Here is a 20,460-nt window from a genome sequence, read left to right as displayed (position 1 = left end):
CAGAGGGGTATTTAGTGTTGGGGCGCGGAGGGGTGGCGTTGGCGTCTGAGCAACGCTTTTGCAGCTGCAGCTGTCCCGCTGTCAAATGTGGCATACACAAATGGGGGCGACCTGATAAAAAAAAAAAAAGAATGCCGGCGATCCACGAGCTGAATAAAAACGAAAACAAACCAAATTCTGTAAAAGCCCTTCAAATTCAGTCCGAAGTTCTCATGCTCTTTCTGCGGAGTCTGTTTGATGATTTTGTGACTATAAAAACTAATAAGAGTATCCCAGGTGAGAGTGCCCGACTAGAAGATAGCATGTAACCAGCTTTTCGAATCCGATAAATTAAATATTCTTCATCTCTTTCGATATATTTATAATATTTCAAATATGTCAAATTCGATGTGCGTGCCAAAACTCATGGCTAATTCGCGATGCCCGGTAAATGTATGTACATTCGAATTGGAAAGCAATAGCACAAAAAAATGTATTCCGATTCGCACAAAACCGATTCGCATGCCAAAAAGTCACTGGTAAAGTTGTCGATCCCCAAGTCAAAAGAGAAATTTAGCACTTTTATGCAAATCAGTAAATTGAGTAGCTGCCAAAGAAAAACAACCAAGTTTCGGTCGAAAGCTTCCGACCGCTGGATACGCTGTTTTTGCTCTAATACTAGCTCAAAATATCAGAAATCGAGGCGAGAGTTGATTTCGATAGCGAAATTCAAAGTGACAAAATTATATTGTTTCCCATCTTTTAAAAATAACACAAGTAGTTTTAGGTAAAGTTTTATAAATTACATTTAAAACAATTTGTGGATTCACGAAAGCTTGATCTAAATGAAGTTATAGCTGACAAATTGGGTATTGCTATATGTATTACCAGCGGGCATTACGCAGCTTTGCTTGGGTTACGAATTTTTCATTTGCATAGTTTTTCTTTCATTTTCCACAGTTGCGAGTGGAATTTTCCAAAATCCGGTCTTGGCGTGCACTTACAGATAAATCTCGTGGTCAATCATCAATCAGTCAATCAGTCAGTCAGTAAGGGCAAATAATTTTATATATACAGATTATATTATAGTACTACATTTAGTTGGGCTTGTTTTCTCAATGTTCTCACTGCTTTTAATAGGTCGATATAAATATCCAAATGGGGATTCACCTAAGAGAAAAGTACTTTTAATATCGCTTTAGTGATTATTCAGCGAACCTTTAGTTCTTTATTTGTGAGTTTTATGCATACCGCGTGATGTGCATTCAGTATGCATGGGGCAAGTATCTGACTTATCAAGGTTATATACATACATATATTCCAAGAGCTAGCGTGGCGAAATTTCATATGAGGCTCTTGCAATATATTTCAAATGTTATGTTTTGTTTTTTTTTTTTTCAAATTGATAAACGACGAACTGAATGAGAAATATTACTTCTACTGCATATATATATATATATATATATATATATATATATAAATATATGTATATATATATATTCATGCGAATCTTTGACAGATTTGCCCTAGTAAAAACTTGTGTGCGTAGTATCTTTTAGTCGACTGCTCTCCAATATATAATTCTTGCTTGTTTTTTTTTTTATTTTTACAAAATCATCCGCATATTTTACACCCTCTTCCATTATGCATATAAGTTTATTCGCACATACGAGCTCAACAAGAATAAGTCCAGAGTAAATTAAAAAGCACAAATCCATGAGCTGAAATCTGAACTCACGTGTGTGTGTGTGTTCAGCTGTGTGTGTGTGTGTGTGTGTGAGGGCATTGTTGATTATTATTTTTATTGTATTCGGCATTTACATCTGCACACACACACACACACACACACACACACACCTACACACACACACAGTCGCACCCATTCACACACATAGTTCATTTTTCATTATTATTTCTTTTTATTATTATATGTATTTCAATTTCATTTCAATTTCATGTGCGCTTTTGTGCGCTTTCAAATGAATTATGAGAAAGCGCCGCCTTGGCCCATTGTTGCCGCCCAGCTGTGTGTGTGTGTGTGTGTGTGTGTGTGTGTGCATGTGTGCGCCCGTCTGTGTGGGTGCTTAGTTAGTATGTAGTTATAATAATTAAAAAAAAAAAAAAAAACACGAGAAGAAATGCGCAGAGCTTAGCTGCAAGGGTCAGGCGGGCGTGGAATAGTTGGTGATGATACTGGATGCTGGAGAAAGAACAATTAGTACATATGAGCAGAGAGTTGGGAATCTTAAGTTAAGCACAAAACTAGAGATTGTTCTAATGTGAACTTAATGAATAAATAAAGAGAAAAAGTTTGCGCTTTAGAACAGCAAAGAACTATCTACTCGACGATACGTGCTGCTAAGGCATCAAAAATCAGAAAGATAAAAAATATAAAAATAAAAATAAGAAAAAATAAAGTTAAAAAAAGGCATCAAAAGTCATGAAGTAATTCAGGACAGATGCAGGACTTGTTCTTTATCAATTTTATTTAAAAGTATGATACAGCCCTACACGAGCCTGGAGCCCGAACCCGGACTGAAGAGCTATATATCTATATAGAAAGTTTCCAAGTGTTGCCATCAGACTAAGAGCCTGAATGAGAGATGAGTTAAAAGATCTCAAGAAGACATATGCTCGAGCTGAAAGACATGACTCTATGTTAATGCATAATGCATAATGTTGGGCCTTCAATCAGGTGCCAATTTGTTCGTGGCGTGACTCGTTCTCAGCCCAAGTGACCATCTCTAGGGACACACATGTGCGAGCCAAATGAGTTTCTCAACTGTTGCTGGACAAATGGCTGGGCGCAGGAGCCGGAGCAAAACTACTCACAGATCTGCGACTCCGGCTCTCCTGCAGCAGGACAATGCGAGTGCATCCCAACCCCACCCGTCGCCACTGATTATGATGTTGATTAAATTGTGACCGCGCCCCCCTCGTCAGTGCTGCCGCCCTGCTGCTGCTGCTTCTGCTGCTGGCCACGTCCGAAACATGTCCGTCCATCCGTCCATCCGTCCGGCTGTGAGTCCGTCAGTTTGTCAGTCAACGGCTGCTTAGAACAATGCGAGATTAAAAAGCTGTAACAAATTACAAGCAAAACGGCAAATAAATTACAAAATAAAAGCCAGCTGAAGAGAAAAAAAAGAGCAAAAAAAATACAAAAACAAAAACTGTGCACGGGGCGGGCGCTGAAGCGGGCACGAGACCGGACGTGGAGTTCAGCGGCCGGAAGGAATAGATGTGATTCCCCGATACATCCGACAATCGCAGCGCATGTGTGTGACGGGCCTTATGACAAAGTTAATTAGCAGCCGATATCCAAACTCAAGTTAAGACTTGATATAGAAATAATAATAGTATAATTAAATAATGATAATCAAATATATATCTAGTCGGAAGTGCCAGGTGATAAACTTCAACCTTCCTCTAACAAACCCAACTCAAAGTTGGTGACTCGACCCATTAAAAACAAGGAGCTTTAGTAAAAAAACAGGATTTCAATATCGATTTTTATCGATTGCTTAGAAACGGGCCAAGTTATCGATTAGGACGAGGACGTACGTTCCAAATTTCAAGTATCTAGCTCTTAGAGGACAGACGGAGGGACAGACAGACGGACAGACATGGCTAGATCGACTCGACTATAGATGCTGATCAAGAAATCTATATGTACTTGATGGGGTCGGAGATGCTTCCTTCTGCCTGTTGCATACAACTTTTATAAAATTTTTACCCATTTCCATTGGGGTTCAAGGCTTCAAGGCTCGCAGAAACGCACTTTCAGCCTGTTTATGAACTGGGTTTTTGGTATAAAAGCAGATCTAAGAATTTAGAATAAAAATATAAGAGATATTTTAAATATGAAAATAGATAATTCGACATAGAACATATATTAAGTTGAGACATGAAGGCTACAAGCGCAAAAAAAAGAAAATCGCTGGTTCAATTCACGGTTCAAACCAATGCCTCGCCTTTGGCTTCAGTTCGTGAGCCCGGTTTTGTGCATCTTTAAAGACAGGCTTTGTTTCATATAAAAAAATACTATTTTTGATTAAATCTAATTTGTTATATTAACCTATTTTGAATAAACAAAACTAAGTAATAAATGTCTCGTATTCGCTGTACTGAAACTGTCGTAAGCCAAAGACTTAGAATACGATTTTCAATTGCTTAAACAAAACTATTTTGAATTCGGGTTTGGGCTAAGGCTTGGGGATTGATTCATGGTTAATGCCGGGCTCAATTCCGATTCGGTTCTAATTCTATAATTCTACCCTCATATATTGTGAATGGAATAAAAGACTTGAACCATTGTTTTGATATAATTGATAAGAAATATCGCAGCTTATAATTTCATTATAGTTCTCCAATATATTGTTCTTCTGTATCTGTTAGTAAGATATAATTAATTGTTTATATCTTTTGATGGCATCTTTAGGATAAGCTAGTGCATTATGTGCTTAGCTTGCTTATTGATTGACAACTATTATTTTTTTTTTGTTTATTTATTTATTTATTGTTTTTGTTAGTTGATAAAATCAAAATTAACTCCTGTCGAATCGGTGAAGCGCGTGCTTTGGGCTTCCTTTTGAGCCGTGCCATGGTGCAGGTGGCACAATAAATGACAAAAGGGGCGGGGCGGGGGCGAAAGGGTGGATGGGTAGAAGGGTGCACGGGCTCGAGCTCGAGCTTGTGGCTATCAGTAGCCCGGCTCTCGCTGCTACAGCTGCGGCAACTGCGACTGCGACGGCGACGGCGACTGCGACTGCGACGTCGACTGCACATGTTGTCGTCCCGCAAACAATGTAAATTGCATGAATGAATGCCATTTTGCATTTGATTTGAATGCCTCGTTCGGCTTGTTGCTGTTGTCTTTGTACATTGCCTGCATTCGCATTCGCATTCGCATTCGCATTCAATTTCTCTTTTGATAAAATCAAATGCATAAAATGTTTTCAATTCAATCAGAAGAACGTAGCACAAGTACAAAATGCACAGCGAGAGAGAAGGAAGAATCGAAATCTGAATCAGAATCGGTCGCATCCACCACGCTTAACTTTTTTCTCTTCTACTTCTCTTTTAATTTGCGCACAGTTTTATAGATACCCTGTAGCTGCATAGAGTTTCACCGTACGGTGTGGCTTGTCTGCAATAGACGAATCAAGTTTCAATTTGCTCGCAGTCAAAAATTCAGTTGCCCAGCTCTTATGGTTCGAGCTCTGCGTTCATCATCAATCAGTCAGTCTGTCAATCATTTTGTTAAATCGAAAATATTTCAGAAATAAGCACGATCTATATATTCTTTCTCTTCTCTTCTATTCTATTCTATTCTATTCTATTCTGTCTATTTTCAAAAGTTTAGCCGCGTTGATTTCTCACATGCGGGTTTTCCTTTGCCAAGTACAGGGTAGCGCATAGTCAATATTACTTTATTACTAGCTATTTTTTTGGTTTACTTGCTTTGCTTCACTTTACACATGCATGTGTGTCCCTCCTGCATGTGTGTGAGTGGGTACCTATTTTTTGTAATTAATTGCACTAACTTTTACCCCTCGACATTGCCTTTGTCGACCATTTGGCTTTGTTTTAATTTAAGTTTTTTTTTGTTTTTTCGTTTTTTCGTTTTTTCGTTTTTACGATCTTGACTGCTTTTTGATTTCATTATCCAACAATTGTTGTTCAAGTTCAAGGCCCCCCGTTAGCTATTTCTGTTGCTTTGGACAAGTTCAATTACAGAATAATTAATTGCAAGGTGATGACAGATGCTCGACAGTTGCTGATGTTGATTCGTAGATTCGTAAACCTCTTGCTCTCTGGAGACTCTGGAGCTCCTCCCTTAACTGCACTCAAGGTATATTTGAGTATATAAAAGAGCTTGTCCCAACAGTCTAAACGGCTGGAGTATATGTATATACGTATTTATGTTACGCCAATTTGATTAGTTTAGGTGTCTGAGAGTCGTACGGACAGAAGGGATATAAAGGTATTTGAACCCTTAAAAATTATCAGTTTTAAATATAACTTAGAATTTGATTTTTTTATTGCCAATAGAAAGTCGTTATATTTGCGAACATAAGTATATCTTTCTGTAAATTGACTCTATTTAACCAAGATTTATTATGGGAAATGTCTTTTGAAAAAAATGGTTAAACATATTACATATTTACATATATGTCCAGAGCTCGGCTAATTTTCATCCGATCTTGAAAAGATTGGGCATTTGCACTCAGTCCATAGAATTGAGTGTAAACTAAAATTATCGATTTCAGAACCGAACCGATTTTTGCAAAAATTGTGACTACAAATTTAGATTTTTATACCCTGAACCCATTAAAAATGGGTAATCAGGGTATATTGTATTTGTGCAAATGTATGTAACAGGCAGAAGGAAGCATCTCCGACCCCATAAAGTATATATATTCTTGATCAGCATCAATAGCCGAGTCGATATAGCCATGTCCGTCTGTCCGTCCGTCCGTCCGTCTGTCCGTCTGTCCGTATGTATGAACGCAAGGATATCAGAACCTATAAGAGCTAGAGACTTGAATTTTAGCTGTAGGTCCTCCTAATGCCCGCGCAGATCGAGATTGTTTCCGATATTCGATAACTTGTCCCGTTTCAAGTAATCGATATCGAAATCTTGTTTTTTGAGCAATCTCGGCAAATAATATGAGCTAGAGTCACCAAACTTGACATGTAGCTTCTAGAATAGTATATATATATCAATTATCTTTCATTTTATACCTATCGCATGTTGGAAGAAGAGGGTTCAGGGTATCCCCTAGTCGGGAGCTCCCGACTAGAACCTTTTACTTGTTATTTCTTGATTGCCAATCGACGGTACTGATCCTTACGATCCCAAAGTGGCATATCATTCCAAAATCGGACAATATTTGATCGAGATATTTAAAAAAAAGCATCAAAAATGTTTGAAATTACAAACGAATCGTTTTTTGTCAAAAACTTTGATTAACCCTCTCGATTTTTAGTTTAATTGAATGCGAAATAATAGTTGAAAAGGAATAGCATTCTAAAATAAGACATTATTTACCCGAGATATACAAAAAAATCATCAAAAAATGTGCGATTTCAGAACCGACCTGATTTCTGCTTAATTATTGGAAATTAAAAATTTAAAATTTGGTTTTTTGAATGCCAATCGATAGGCGTGATCCTTACAAGTTTACAATGTTGCATCTTTCAACAATCTGACTTTACCCGAGATATTCCAAAAAAACTTTATACAAATGTGGATTATAAAACCGGTTCATTTTGTGGTAGGAATTGTAATGTTACCCAGGCAATATTTAAATGACTATCTATGTTCGTGATCCTTACGATTCTAATGGCGAATTTTTTCAATTTTTTGTTTTTTTTGACTTTATTTAACCATTATATTGAGGTAACCTCTTGATATTTTTGTCAAATATGGTCAAATATTATATTTTCATTTCTTGAATATCAAATGAGACTCCTTAATTATCTTTCCAATATCGGATTATATTCACCTGAGATATTCCAAAACTTTTGACAAATTCTTTGATTGATAATTAACAAATGAAATTATTATAAAAGCTTGTTTCTTTCTCGTTCGGGAGTGCGAGAGAGAGAGAGAGAGATAGTGAGAAAAACTTAGTTAGAGCGTGTAGCTAAAACAAGGTAGGTAAAACACAGTTAAGCATGTGACGAACCAAGGTTTATATCAAAACCTGTATTCACAGATGTTGGCAAATCGACGAAGTTGGGTTGATTTGCAGAGCCAAAGTCCTGATTACACAGGTATTATGATTACATTTGTTGCAGGTAAAAACAACACAAACTAAAGCAGAAGAAACAAAACAACGGGCAAAGTTTCGGATTGCGGAGCTGGGGCACAAACGGGACACAGACTGGGCAACATCCCATTCCGGCTGGGCTGCCAACTAGCGTAAACCTGACTGCCTGCGTCCGTGTGGATGTGGATGTGGACGTGGATGTGCATGTCATGCTCTCCATGTGCTGGCTCCTTCACAAATCTCATACGATTTGTAATCGCAAACAGATGAAATAAAAGGATTTTCGTGATACGTATCTTATTTGTAAACGGATATAGAGTTATCTAAAATTAAGTTCTTGAAAATAAATAATAACTAAATTTAGTTAGTTACAATCAAAATCAACAGGAATAGAAAGTTTCCAGCGTAAGCTTCTATTTATATATATTTGACTTATTTTGTATGTTAGGTTGAAGGTAAAGTTATTTGATTTACCGCTGCGCAAGATCGAGAATATATAACTTGAATATTAAATATTTCTCATAGTGTGTAGAATTTAAATTTAAGCTAAGTTTAGTTTGAATAGTTTGTTCTGAAATGTTGGTTCAAAATTCTTCAATGCTTTATAAAAATAACTGAGAGGTTAGAATTTCTTTTATGATCTTAGCAAACTTCGAGTGATATAAAAATCAGTCTTAAGCTTAATGTGAATATGAATAATGAATAATGCATAATGTATAATGCTTAATGAATTGAAGCATGAGGTAAATTGCATTTCAGTTTGTTAAACTTGTATTTCGGCTTATGGGACACATCGTTACGCTAGTTTACTGCATATGAAACAAGTAAGGCTGGCAAGAAAGTTGCAATCGATTGCAACCGACTGCGTAATACTCTCTCACACATTTATAGAGATAACCCGACTTTTGATCAATCTTTAGACGAGCTTTTCAGTGAAAAGTATAGATTTTCTCGCCAGGTGGCCAGTGGCCAGTGGGTGTAGTTATATCATCCTAACTTAATATCCAATACGAATATATATATATATATATATGCATATACATATATGTACATTCCACTGAACCAATATACTCTTGTTCACATTGTGCACGTGGCCAATCGAGAGCATCTTAGTTACAGTGTGTCTGGGATTTGCATAAATTTCCTTGTTCTTATTTCCTGTTGTCTTGACATGCTGCCTAGCCCCTCACACGAAACGGTACCCGCTCTCAGCACTCTCTGTCATGCCCTCTCTCTGCCGCGCTGTCTCCGTCTTTCGCTCAGCATGAATGTGCTGCTCTCTCTCTCTCTCTCTCTCTCTCTCTCTCTCTCTCGCCCTCTGTCTTGCTTAGTGCTTGTCGCAAGGCGCCAACATAATCAGTATAACAAATGAGATCCTTGTCGACAGTTGTTTGTTGCTTTTGTGTCAGTGGCATCATCATCATCATACTCACAATGAGAGCGGGCGGCTAAGCGTGAGAGAAAGAGAGCGCTGGTGGGTAACTGTTTCTGGGTAGGGGGGGAGGTTGGGGTGCTTGGCTTGGCTCGGCTTGGCGTTCTGTCAACGTTCTGCGCTGTCGGCTCTTTTTGCCTGACACTCAACATTGTTATTGTTATTATTTTTGCTGGCTTTATGCAATGTTTTGATTAATTTTTGCCGCAGCCAGCCGCCCCAAACCCCTAGCCCTCCTCTCCCCCAAACCGCCCCAAAAAAATATCTTCCCCATGCATTCGCCTGACTGCATTTGCGCGCGGCTGCCTGTGGGCGGGCTAGAGAGGCAAGCGTATGGGCAGATTGGGGTAATAGGGGCGGGGCTGTTTTGTTTAGTAGTTTTATGGCTCGCTTTCGGTAAACAATGAATGCTCTGCCGGTGTGCATTGTCTCGGGGCCATGGTAATAACCGGAGAGCGGGCGGCGGAAACGTAGATGTTGCCACATTCAGATTTAATAAATCAACATGGCGGACACAGAGGAGCGGAGAGCGGCAAACAAAGACAGCTACAGGCTAGAGTGTGTGAGAGAGAGATAGACGGAGAGAGAGAGAGGGCAAGAGGAGTGCAGCACAGAATTCCATTTTGCAAATCAATTTTGTAAATTATAACGCATTTTATACATTTACCAAGGTATTTTCACTGACTATTCTCAGTGGAAGCCACACACACACACACACGCACACACACGTACACACACACAAAAATGTGAATATACACATATATCAATTATATTGATTGCATTTGCATTGCGGCATGCGTCGTCTCCTCCACCCGGCGCGTGCTCGTCCAGGCTTTTTATGAAACAGCCCAAACAAATATAATGAAAATGCATTTTGTTGCAATTTTGATTGAGTTTCAATATGCATTTTATTGGCCCCAAATCTCAATCAGCAAACCAGTCCAGGCGTATCCTAATGTTTTTTAAATAACCGCATACGCATACGAATTGCGGCTAATTTGATTAGTTCAGCCCAAATTTGAGTTCTCTACGGTCAACGAATTGGCTAACAGTCGATCGATATTTAGCTAAGAACTTACAATTCTATTTGTATAAACATAAATACAAAGGTACACAATACCTGGCACATATGAGTTAGAGCCCAGCCTTGGACTTCATCTATTTCGCAGAAGACAATTTTGGTTGGAGATCGAAATTTAGTCCAGCTGCTCTATCTTTTTTTCTTAAACATTCTTTCTGCTGGATCTATCAGAAAATATATACGGGCTTACAGAAATGCGGCCAATTAGGTATTTAGAATTAAAATCTTGCGAATATATAAAAACTTCATGGGTTCATTGACATGAAAAGCCAGATGCACGCACTTGAAGTCAGGTTGTTGGTTAGAACCGTCAGCTGGTTCAAGGTTCCCTAAGATTCTAGAGCTAGCCGCTAAAGAGAAACTACCTTTTTCCCCATCTGCGTAAATGATCTCGTTAAGGCTCACTTTTGTTACCAAATGAGTAACGCATTAAAATAAACGCCTCGGACTCCTTAAGATTTGTATATTCTTGATCAATATCAACAACCGTGTCGATATAGCAATGTCCGCTTTTCTACTGTCTGTTTCTGTGCAAGCTACTCCTTCTACTTTAAAAAGTTCTTCAGCACATTTTTTTGCTTAACTCCAAGTCCCTGCCGTATCTAACCACGATATGATATAGTCAAATGTTTAGTTTGTTAAGTTCTCGTATTTAAACATTTAACCAAACTTGTCATTTACAAGCCTCATCGGCATCGGAATACTCTATCATAGAGCTCAATAGAAGGAATAGCTTGGAAGTCTTTGTACAAAACACTTCGCAGTAATCTCTATATATAAAACTGTCCTGACTGATTGACTGTCTGACTGACTGACTGACTGATTGACTGACTGACTGACTGACTGACGGACTGACTGACTGACTGACTGACTGACTGATTGACTGACTGACTGATTGACTGACTGACTGACTGACTGACTGATTGACTGATTGACTGACTGACTGACTGACTGATTGACTGACTGACTGACTGACTGACTGACTGACTGACTGACTGACTGACCGACTGACTGACTGACTGACTGACTGACTGGCTGACTGATTGACTGACTGCCTGACTGCCTGACTGATTGACTGATTGACTGACTGACTGACTGACTGACTGATTGGTGATCAACGCACAGCCCATACCGTAAGAGCTAGGAAGCTGAAATGTTCACTGTAGTTACTTTATGTGATGTAGCTGCACGTTGAGGGGTTTCGGGAAATTCCACCCGCAAGTGTGGAAAAATCGCGAAAAACCTTTGTATGAAACTCTTGTGTTTCAGCGATTGGGCAAATACCCAATTCTACACGCAATTGTGGTAATTTGGCGAAAAACGGTTGTATGCAAGTTTTTTGTTTACCGTCCGATCAGTGTCAAAATAACCTTTAAAGCTTTTTGAGAAAATTCATTTTATACGTGCAACGGGCAAGGCCGGGTAATACCCGCTAGTTAAAAATAAAGAACATTTGCTATATATATTGTTGAAATAGTTAATGCTAAACATTTCTCTTTGTGTTATTTTAAAACTAAAATAAAGTACGACAATTTAAATTAAAAAGCACAGAACGAAGATATAGGTTCCTTAACTCCAACTTTAAATTTTGTGCATGGTGTTGCCATTAAAGATCGTAAACTATTGATTTGAAAAGAAAACATTGTAACTAACTTAATTTCTTCCAAGTTTCCCTTGACAATTGTCTAAGTGATTGATATACATAAAAGAAGACCGCTTAAAATGTAGTTTCTAAATAGTTTATAATTGAAACACAAGCAAAATGATGCATTCAAATTATCTAGATACAACAATTTCAGAGACTTGTTTAGAATTATGGGCACTTTCCGAGAAAAATTCGATGCAATATTTCTAATATTCCCAGCTCAATGATTAAGATTGTTTTAAAAATGGTCCAAAATGCAGTCTCTTTTATTTCCTAAGCAAACTTAAAGGAGTTTTGGTTTCAAGCCCAGAATCCGGAATACCAAATACCAAGATCTTCACAATAGATTTACTCATCTTAGAGCTTGTCCCTTTGTTTGTGCCTCAAGGGAGGGAGCCAGGGGCTAAAATTCGAGCTGAAAGAAATCAACAATGAAATTTGCGTTTGATGGTGATGCGGATGCGGATGCGGATCTGGCTGCCAAATCATGTGGTGTGACTGAAGACGGTGGTTAATTCGAATTTTTAATTATGATTTGTCATTGCAAATGAAAAAAGAAAATGTAAAAAGGAGAACAAAACAAGGGACAGGAGGGTTGACGGTTGCCGAAGCTGAATCTGCCAATGGAAATTTTGAATGAAACAACAGAATAAAAAAGGAAAAAATAAGAGCATTACGCATGAAACTAGGACTACTTAACAACAAGCCCGACACCTCGGAATATTTTTCACTGCATTTTGTAATCATTTTAATTGCCCCAATAATGTTGACGCTGCAGGGAGCATACGCAGCCCCCTCCATCCCCCGCCAGGTATGCCCACCTCTCACCGAGCCCCCGAGCCCGCATCCGGCTCGTCTCTTGCCGTGGCGCCTGCACAGACCGCACTTTATGAAAATCATTAAGTTAATTACATTTTTTGCACGCGCCCAAATGCAATGGGAAAAACAACAGCAAGTTAGAGAGACACTGAAAGGCAGGTGAAAAGAGAGAAGAGGAAAATGCATTAAAAAACACACACACACACACACACACACATACAGACAGAGACAGAGACACAGACAGAGACACAGGCAAAGGCACAGGCACATCAAAATTATAATCAGCGCCACACAAAAGCACACGGCGCGCCTGAAGTTAGCTATGCGAGAAGAGGTGGTGGGAGGGAGGGGGTGGGGGCAGGACGCGGGTGTGGCTGGCAGTAACAGCAACAACAACAACAACAACAAGTACAACAACATTTGCGCCTGAGCTTTTGGGCTCTGTCGGGGATAACGCTAAATGGGTGCAACAACAAAACATACTATAAAAAAAAAAAAACAAAACAAAAGGAAAACAAAAAAAGAAATAAATAAATAAAAGAAAAGTGAAAAAACACAACATGAGAAATATTTTCATAATACTAATTGCATCGTTACAATGTCATTTTCAGCAAGCGGGCAGCGGGCGATGGGAGAGGGGCGGCGGGCAGCAGAGAGCGGAGCAGAGTGAGCCTGCCCATGGCGGCTGTCTGTCAGGAGAACGTTGACGAACAGGACGAGAACGAGAACGAGAACGAGAACGAGATGAGTTGAAATGAGATGAAACTGAATTTATGCTAAATGCAGCCAAGCAAAAGAAACAACAACAACAACAAAAGCGATGATGACGACGCCGCCAACCGTTGCATAAATCCTGGCAGCAAGGACTCGCCTGCCAGGCTGCTGGTTGACTGCATGGCACAAAAGAAAATGAGTTGAAAAAAAAAGAAGAAAATACAAAAAGTAATTAAAAAGGGAAGCAACAACAACAAATGCCGCAAATTCTGCAGCAAACACGAAATTATGAGTACGCTACAAGTTCATTTGAATTGGAACTAAAGAACTGGAACAATCACAGCCAGCTTGATCGGCAGCTAGAGATGGGCACATCGCGATACACAGCACTTAATTAGCTTAAAGCCAACTAACGGTTCATCTCAATGAAATCAAGAAAAGTATCAAAAAACCAACTTCTTATATAATTTGTATATTTGTTAATTCTACAATTCTAAAGATAAGCAAATTAAACCGAGCTTAAAACTTAGCTTAATCCAAATGTGACCTTATAAATGATCTTCTTCTTGAAATTAAGTCAGTTTTTATGTTTTCAAAATCAAAAGCTTATAAATTACCTTCTTCTTGAAATTAAGTCAGTTTTTATGTATGCAGAATCAGTTTTACTGGAGCAATTTGTTTGTTTTTCTAATTAAATATAATCAGGAGGCTGTTTAAATGTTTCTTGATTTTATTATATTTCTAAACAATTAAATTTATTTACTTGAGTTCACATATTTTTCACCCTAGCTTTTATTTGATATTTATATTATATACATTATTTATTTGATTACATTTTTGCGTAATAATAATTATAAAAAATATCCTTTTAAGAGTTTTAAAATTGTTAAACTCATGCCAATGAATTTTATTTAATGCACAATTTATTCAGCTTCTTGCATAAAGTCGTAAAGGACTTACTATTTGTAGCGCCCAGTTTCAGTTGTTGCGTCGGGGCTCATGTGGCAGTCGGGTAAGAAAAATTCAAATGCATTAACACAACGTAACAATGTGGGCAAATGTTAACATTGAGCGCTAATTTGCCACATGCCGTTGCAGTTGCAGTTCCTGTTCCAGTTGCCGTTGCCGTTGCCGCTGCCAGATGACATGAGCTGCGGCAAAGGATGTGGCAAGAAGATCTCAGCATACGAGACGCATCTGGCTGACGGCAATGACAGAAGTTGTGGCAATTTAAATTGACAGTGGCTTCAGCATGTGACAGTGCAATGAATGGGATGAATTTATAATGATGAATTATAATTATAATTGGGGTTGTTAATATTGTTAATATTATTATTATTATAGTTGTAAGTACTTATGTATATAGCTCACGAATAATTAAACTAATTACTTTTGAAGCCCTTGTACTGGCCTCCGGTTTCGGACTAGCCTGGGAATTGAGCCCAGATCCTCGTTCTTTAATTTCAATTGTTACAGAATCTACAAAAACCTATCCTTAGAGCATTATTAGCTTTCCTTCTGTTAAGAGAAACATTAAGCGCAAGTAAATTAAAATTGGGATCAAAACTCTGCTTTGCTAATCCTTATTTGTTATAAAAATAAACAAAAAACTCCAAATTATATTAACACAGATAAACAGAAAGATAGTCTGTTAGAGGCAGACGATATCAATTAAACAATATACACGCTCCGAAAGTATGCAATGAATAATAGTCAGCCGGGACGCCATTTTGTTCAAAACTACTTCACGTACGTATGTACATATGTGTGCGTGCGTGTGTGTGTATGTGTGTGTGCTTGCATGCGCATATATCTATTTCACGTGCTGCAAGCATATTTAATCAAAATGCAGCTACAAGAACAACAGCGGCGCGCTACAAAAAAAAATAATTAACAGGCAAAGCAGCAAGTGGAAGCGAGATAGCAAAACAAAGCGGCGCACTCGCACAGGCACTTGTAGCCAGTGAAAGACCAATCAGCGCGACAAAACAATGGACACACATACATACATACACACGCATAAACACAGATTAGCAGCAGCAACGAAATAAAAACGAAACAAAAAGATGGTAGCTTAGCTCGATGCTCAGGTGAAACCTGCTCCCTAATTAATTTCAGTAGCAACAACAACAGTAACAGTAACAGTAACAGGCAACAGTAACAGTAACAGGCAACAGCATCAAATTACAAAATTAAAAATGGCGGGCAGTGGGCGGTGGGCGGTGAAACTGGGTGGAGACTGGCAGCTGCCAGGCTGCCAAAGACAAAAGGCAAACATGAAATCATTTTCATAATTTCAATAAGACGCTGTCAACGCTGACGTTCATCTCGTTGGTCAACCCTCACACGCAAACAGACGCACACACACAGCCAGAGTGAGCAGTGCTCGTTTATGATTGGCTTCGGCGCAAAAGAAGCAAATGAAATAAAACAACAACACGAGCATAATACGGGCAAGGAAGGCTGAAAGGATGGGAGGGCGGCTGCTGCCACGCCTATGCCTCAGTATTAATAAATAAATATAATTTTAGCGCAAGCGCAGGCAAATACACACAAGCAAAACCGACAGCAACAGAAACAACAACAATACAGCGACGAAAACAATGTATGCAAATGAGAAAATTACATCCCTTCATTTGTTGCCGCACACACACCCAGGCACCAAGGCACCCATGCAGCCATGCACCCACGCACACATACAGCTGCGCTCGCATGTATGCATTGTTGATATTGTTATTGTTGTATCCGCTATTCTGTGCGACTGCCAGGTGGCATCAGCTGTGGTGGCAACCTCATTTTTATGCGCCTTACTGACTTTTCCTTACCCACAATCGCAGCAGCAGCAGCACCAACAGCTATGAAAAACCAACAACAACAACAACAACTCACTCTATCGCTCTCCCTCACATTCTATCTGTCTCGCTCGCTCTAGCTCAATCACTCTCTCTCTCTCTCTCTCTCTCTCTCTCTCTCTCTGACTCGTTCTGTATCCTGTGTGTGTGTCTGTGTGAACGGGGTGTTGCCGTATTGTTTAGCTGACGACGTTGGTGCCGTTTCTGCAAATGCTGGCAGCATTAAGTGATTTGAATTTTATTATTCACAGGTGCATCTGATACACACATATATGTAGATTTATATATGTATGTGCACACATGTGTAACAACAATCAGTTACAGTGGGACAAGTGCGATTAAAACAATGAATATTTTTTAAAGCATTCCTCACTAAACATCAAACACGGTTTTATTAACTAAATTAGCCTTAATTAATTCAAATCCATAATAAAGTATATCTATTCATGCTTCGATAAATCGGATGAATATTACCTCTTGGAAAGGTATTATATTATTTATTTCAACGACTTTATAAATGCGCCGAGATTATGAGAATCTGTTTAAAAACATAACAAAAATTAATGAAAAATTTAAGCATTTAAGTAAGTTGCCTGAAGTTGGGTTAATAGATTGAGTTTATATTGTAAAGAAAATGAGAAGCAAATTAGAAAAACAATTTTTATTTTTAAATAAAATCTGAATACTTATTTGTATATACATTTAACCGTTACAAATGTAATTTAGTCTTTTATATTTATATTTGTATTGTATTTGTATTTATATCTTGTATTTATCTTTAGCTGCTGCTTTTGATCAGTGGATGTTTTATTTAGTTATACTATATGCATATATATTTAAAATATACATTGAATAAACCTCATTAATTAGTTTTTAAGAACTTTGCGAGCATGTCAAAAACAAGTGGGTTACTTTTCTATTGCAATGATTATGCCATACAGCAAGAAGCTCGTGATGAAACAGTTATATCTTCAATAATTTGTTATATAATTTAAATTGCCATTTAAAAACCATTGCCTACTTTTCAGCATTCTTCGTGCCACGGTGCGGTTCGTAGCCTACCCAACTGCGCTGCCACAGCCCGCCTCCATTTCCGCATGCAAACCGTAAAGGCAACGGCGCTTATGAGGTTTTTGTGCTTGTGCCGTAATTTAACGAAGTCAAAACGAGAAAACAATAAAACCCGACGCAGCTAGCAAAACAACAGCAACGACAACAACAACAACAACAGCAATAGCAGCAACAGAGGCGGCATCAGCATGCGACTGTGTTGGTGAGTGAGAGAGTGTTCTCAATAAAAGCCAAGCACTCAGCACGTGTGTGTGTGTGTGTGTTAGTGTGTATGGATGAGTGTGCATTATATTGTTGTGTGTTATATTTGTTTATGTTTACAACGAGCGAATGAGCGAGCGCAGCGAACGGAGGCTGCGCGCGCTCCTTGCCACCTGTCGTTCTAAGTGGTTGCCAACGCGAGTGAGACGGCGAGCGGCGAATTCAGAAGCAGAGCAAGCGCGAGAGCGAGTGTTCCAGCTGCAGATGCCAAAATATTAATGATAATTATGTTATGCGCGCCTAACATAATTATGTTAATGAACATTTTTAAGGTACCGCCCAAAGCCGAGCAGCACTTTTTTTCGGCTCAAAAGCTGTCACGTGAAAAACGAAATGGCCAATTCCAAGTTTGCATGTGCGAAAATCAATTAGCTGCATTTTACAATGCATTGCTGTAAATATTGTGTCCTCAACTAAGAACATATTCTCACAAACGCAACGAGTCGCAGGCGCAGCCACAATAAAACTCTCACAAACCGAAAAGCACACACACACACACAAACAGAAATATATTTGCATATGTATGGGCATATACATTAGCTGACTTGGCTGCTGCTGCGACGGCATAAAAGCCAAAGGACGCAGCCTGCACTTCCGCAGTCGCTGGCCAAACGCGCAGTTCGCAAGTCAACTTTTTTTATGGCTCTGGCGCCAACTAACGTGCGTTTTAAAAAATAATTATTCATTTTACGTGTGCTGTGTTCACAACTTTTTTTTAAACATTTTTTAAAGGCAACAGTGAAAGAAATCAAATTTCTAAAAATAGAATAATTTGCAGCGATTTGCTAAAAATAATAACATTTGATGGCTGGTCCATTCATATCCCCGCTGCCGGGCGATCTGCTCACGGAGTACATGTTCGGCCGGAGGCGACAGCGCCGCAATCGCACCACGTTCACGCCACAGCAGCTGCAGGAACTGGAGGCGCTCTTCCAGAAGACGCACTATCCGGATGTCTTTCTGCGCGAGGAGGTCGCGCTGCGCATCAGCCTCAGCGAGGCGCGCGTCCAGGTGAATCATTGCGGCAAAACCATCGCACGTTCGCCCAGGTGCCGTTGGATGCCCATCTATATGCATCAGTTCGTTCCACATGCTAGAAGTTGCAATGAAAAACAAATAAAAGCTTCTTGATGCTATGATTTTGATAACTACCCTGTGCAAGTAGGACTCCCGAGGACTCCCCTCTTCCAAGTCTCTATCGATTTTCGTCTACTTTTGTATATGCTACGAATATGAAATTCCTTGAAAACGCGTGCAAAGACAATATTAAATTAATTTCATTACACATTTAATTATTGGTGGGATTAATCTATAAATTGAACTATTCGTGAAACCGTATAGCAAATATTATTTTTGTTCTGTTCTCTTAGTTGTAATAATAACAAAGAGCTTAGCATAAACACGATCGGTGTCAGATACAAATTTTTTATATACACCCGTTTATTTTTGGAATGTCCTGTCCGGACTCACACACAGAAAGCTGTTTGTCATATATTTAGGGCCAAGTTGTTAACGTTCGATACTTTTTGTTGCAGGTTTGGTTTCAAAATCGTCGCGCCAAGTGGCGTAAGCAGGCGCGCCTCCAGTTGCTGCAAGATGCTTGGCGGATGCGCTGCCTCAGTCTGGGCACGCCGCCAGTCCTAGCCGGCGGCGGTTCAAATAGGCAGAGTAACGGAACAGCGGCCAATGGTAACAATCAAATGCCAGAGAACTTATCTGCGGGCGGTACACCAGGCAGCAAGGATGCAATGATCAATGACGTGGGCGGCAACGATGTGCCCCTGGCCAGTGGACAAGCCGCCAGCAATTTTACAATGATGCATCCAGCTTTCCAACAGCAGCAACAGCAGCCAGCGCATTCACAGTCCGAGCACGATAAGCTATCGAAAACCTACACGGAACTGAAGCTGTACAAGGAGCCGACTGCGCACGGTGTTTCTCAATTGGATCTGGGCGGCATGGCTGCCCTCGCCCCTACCTCCGATGAGGGCTCTGACGGCTCCGATTCCGAGGAGATAGATCTGACCTCGGGTGCCTGCATAGATTTCTCACAGAGCAGCAAATTGCAACAGCAGCAACAACAGCAACAGCAACAGCAGCAGCAGCAGCAGCAGCAACAACAGGCGGCAGCTTTGGCGGCGATACAGCCACAGCAGACCTCGAATGGGGTGCACTAGACCTGAAAGTGTATATAACGAGCAATGATTTATGCATGTTATGTTAATCTGCATTTCAGTTAATATATTCCTTTTTTTTGTATTAGAAATTACAGACACAATTAAAACATAAACATAGACTAAAGTTTAACGTATTCGTTTTTATCTTGGAGTTCAAATGTGCGCCTTCCTTTTGTATCGCGAGTCGATTTTCGATTGCATATCGAAAGTCGATAAATTGCATAACGGCTGCTGCTAAGTTAACATATTTCATGTTAAGCCTCCGTTCGGCCGTTGGGGAGAAATATGGTTCCAAATTATCTTAAGCCTAATTTCATCAGTATTGTCACAACTTTACTGAGTTAAACCGAATGGATAAGAAAAAAAATACAAACGTTGCCCTATTTCTACTAACATACGACCAGCTTAACACGCAAGTCGGTGTACAATTCATGCAGAGAGATTTAATACGTGAGCGCCGTAAACGATGCATTCTTTATAGCGTACCCGCTACTGTCGCTAGGTGCAAGGTGCTTAAGGGGAAATTATGATATTCATTATTAAAATATATACGTATGGGTTCGACATAAATATATAATATTAATAAAAACATATATATTTACATTTTCGTCTGGTTAAAGAATCTTCCAGTCGATTACAACGTAATCATAATTA

General features: G+C 39.3%; 1 protein-coding gene across 1 annotated transcript; it reads left to right on the top strand.

Annotated features, from left to right (window-relative positions):
* The first annotated feature begins 18,247 nt into the window (after nt 1-18,247).
* Nucleotides 18,248-20,029, top strand: LOC135427451 (paired box protein Pax-6). Its single transcript, XM_064680971.1, has 2 exons — nt 18,248-18,640; nt 19,165-20,029. The coding sequence occupies exons 1-2, from the start codon at nt 18,434-18,436 to the stop codon at nt 19,804-19,806; spliced, it is 849 nt and encodes a 282-aa protein (XP_064537041.1). The 5' UTR covers nt 18,248-18,433; the 3' UTR covers nt 19,807-20,029.
* The last annotated feature ends 431 nt before the right edge of the window (nt 20,030-20,460 follow it).

The sequence above is a fragment of the Drosophila montana genome, unplaced genomic scaffold, assembly GCF_035044405.1.
Source record: "Drosophila montana isolate Dmon_TW-CO22-7 unplaced genomic scaffold, ASM3504440v1 contig_2178_1, whole genome shotgun sequence".
NCBI lineage: Eukaryota > Metazoa > Arthropoda > Insecta > Diptera > Drosophilidae > Drosophila > Drosophila montana.
This window is presented reverse-complemented; position numbering and strand designations above follow the sequence as displayed.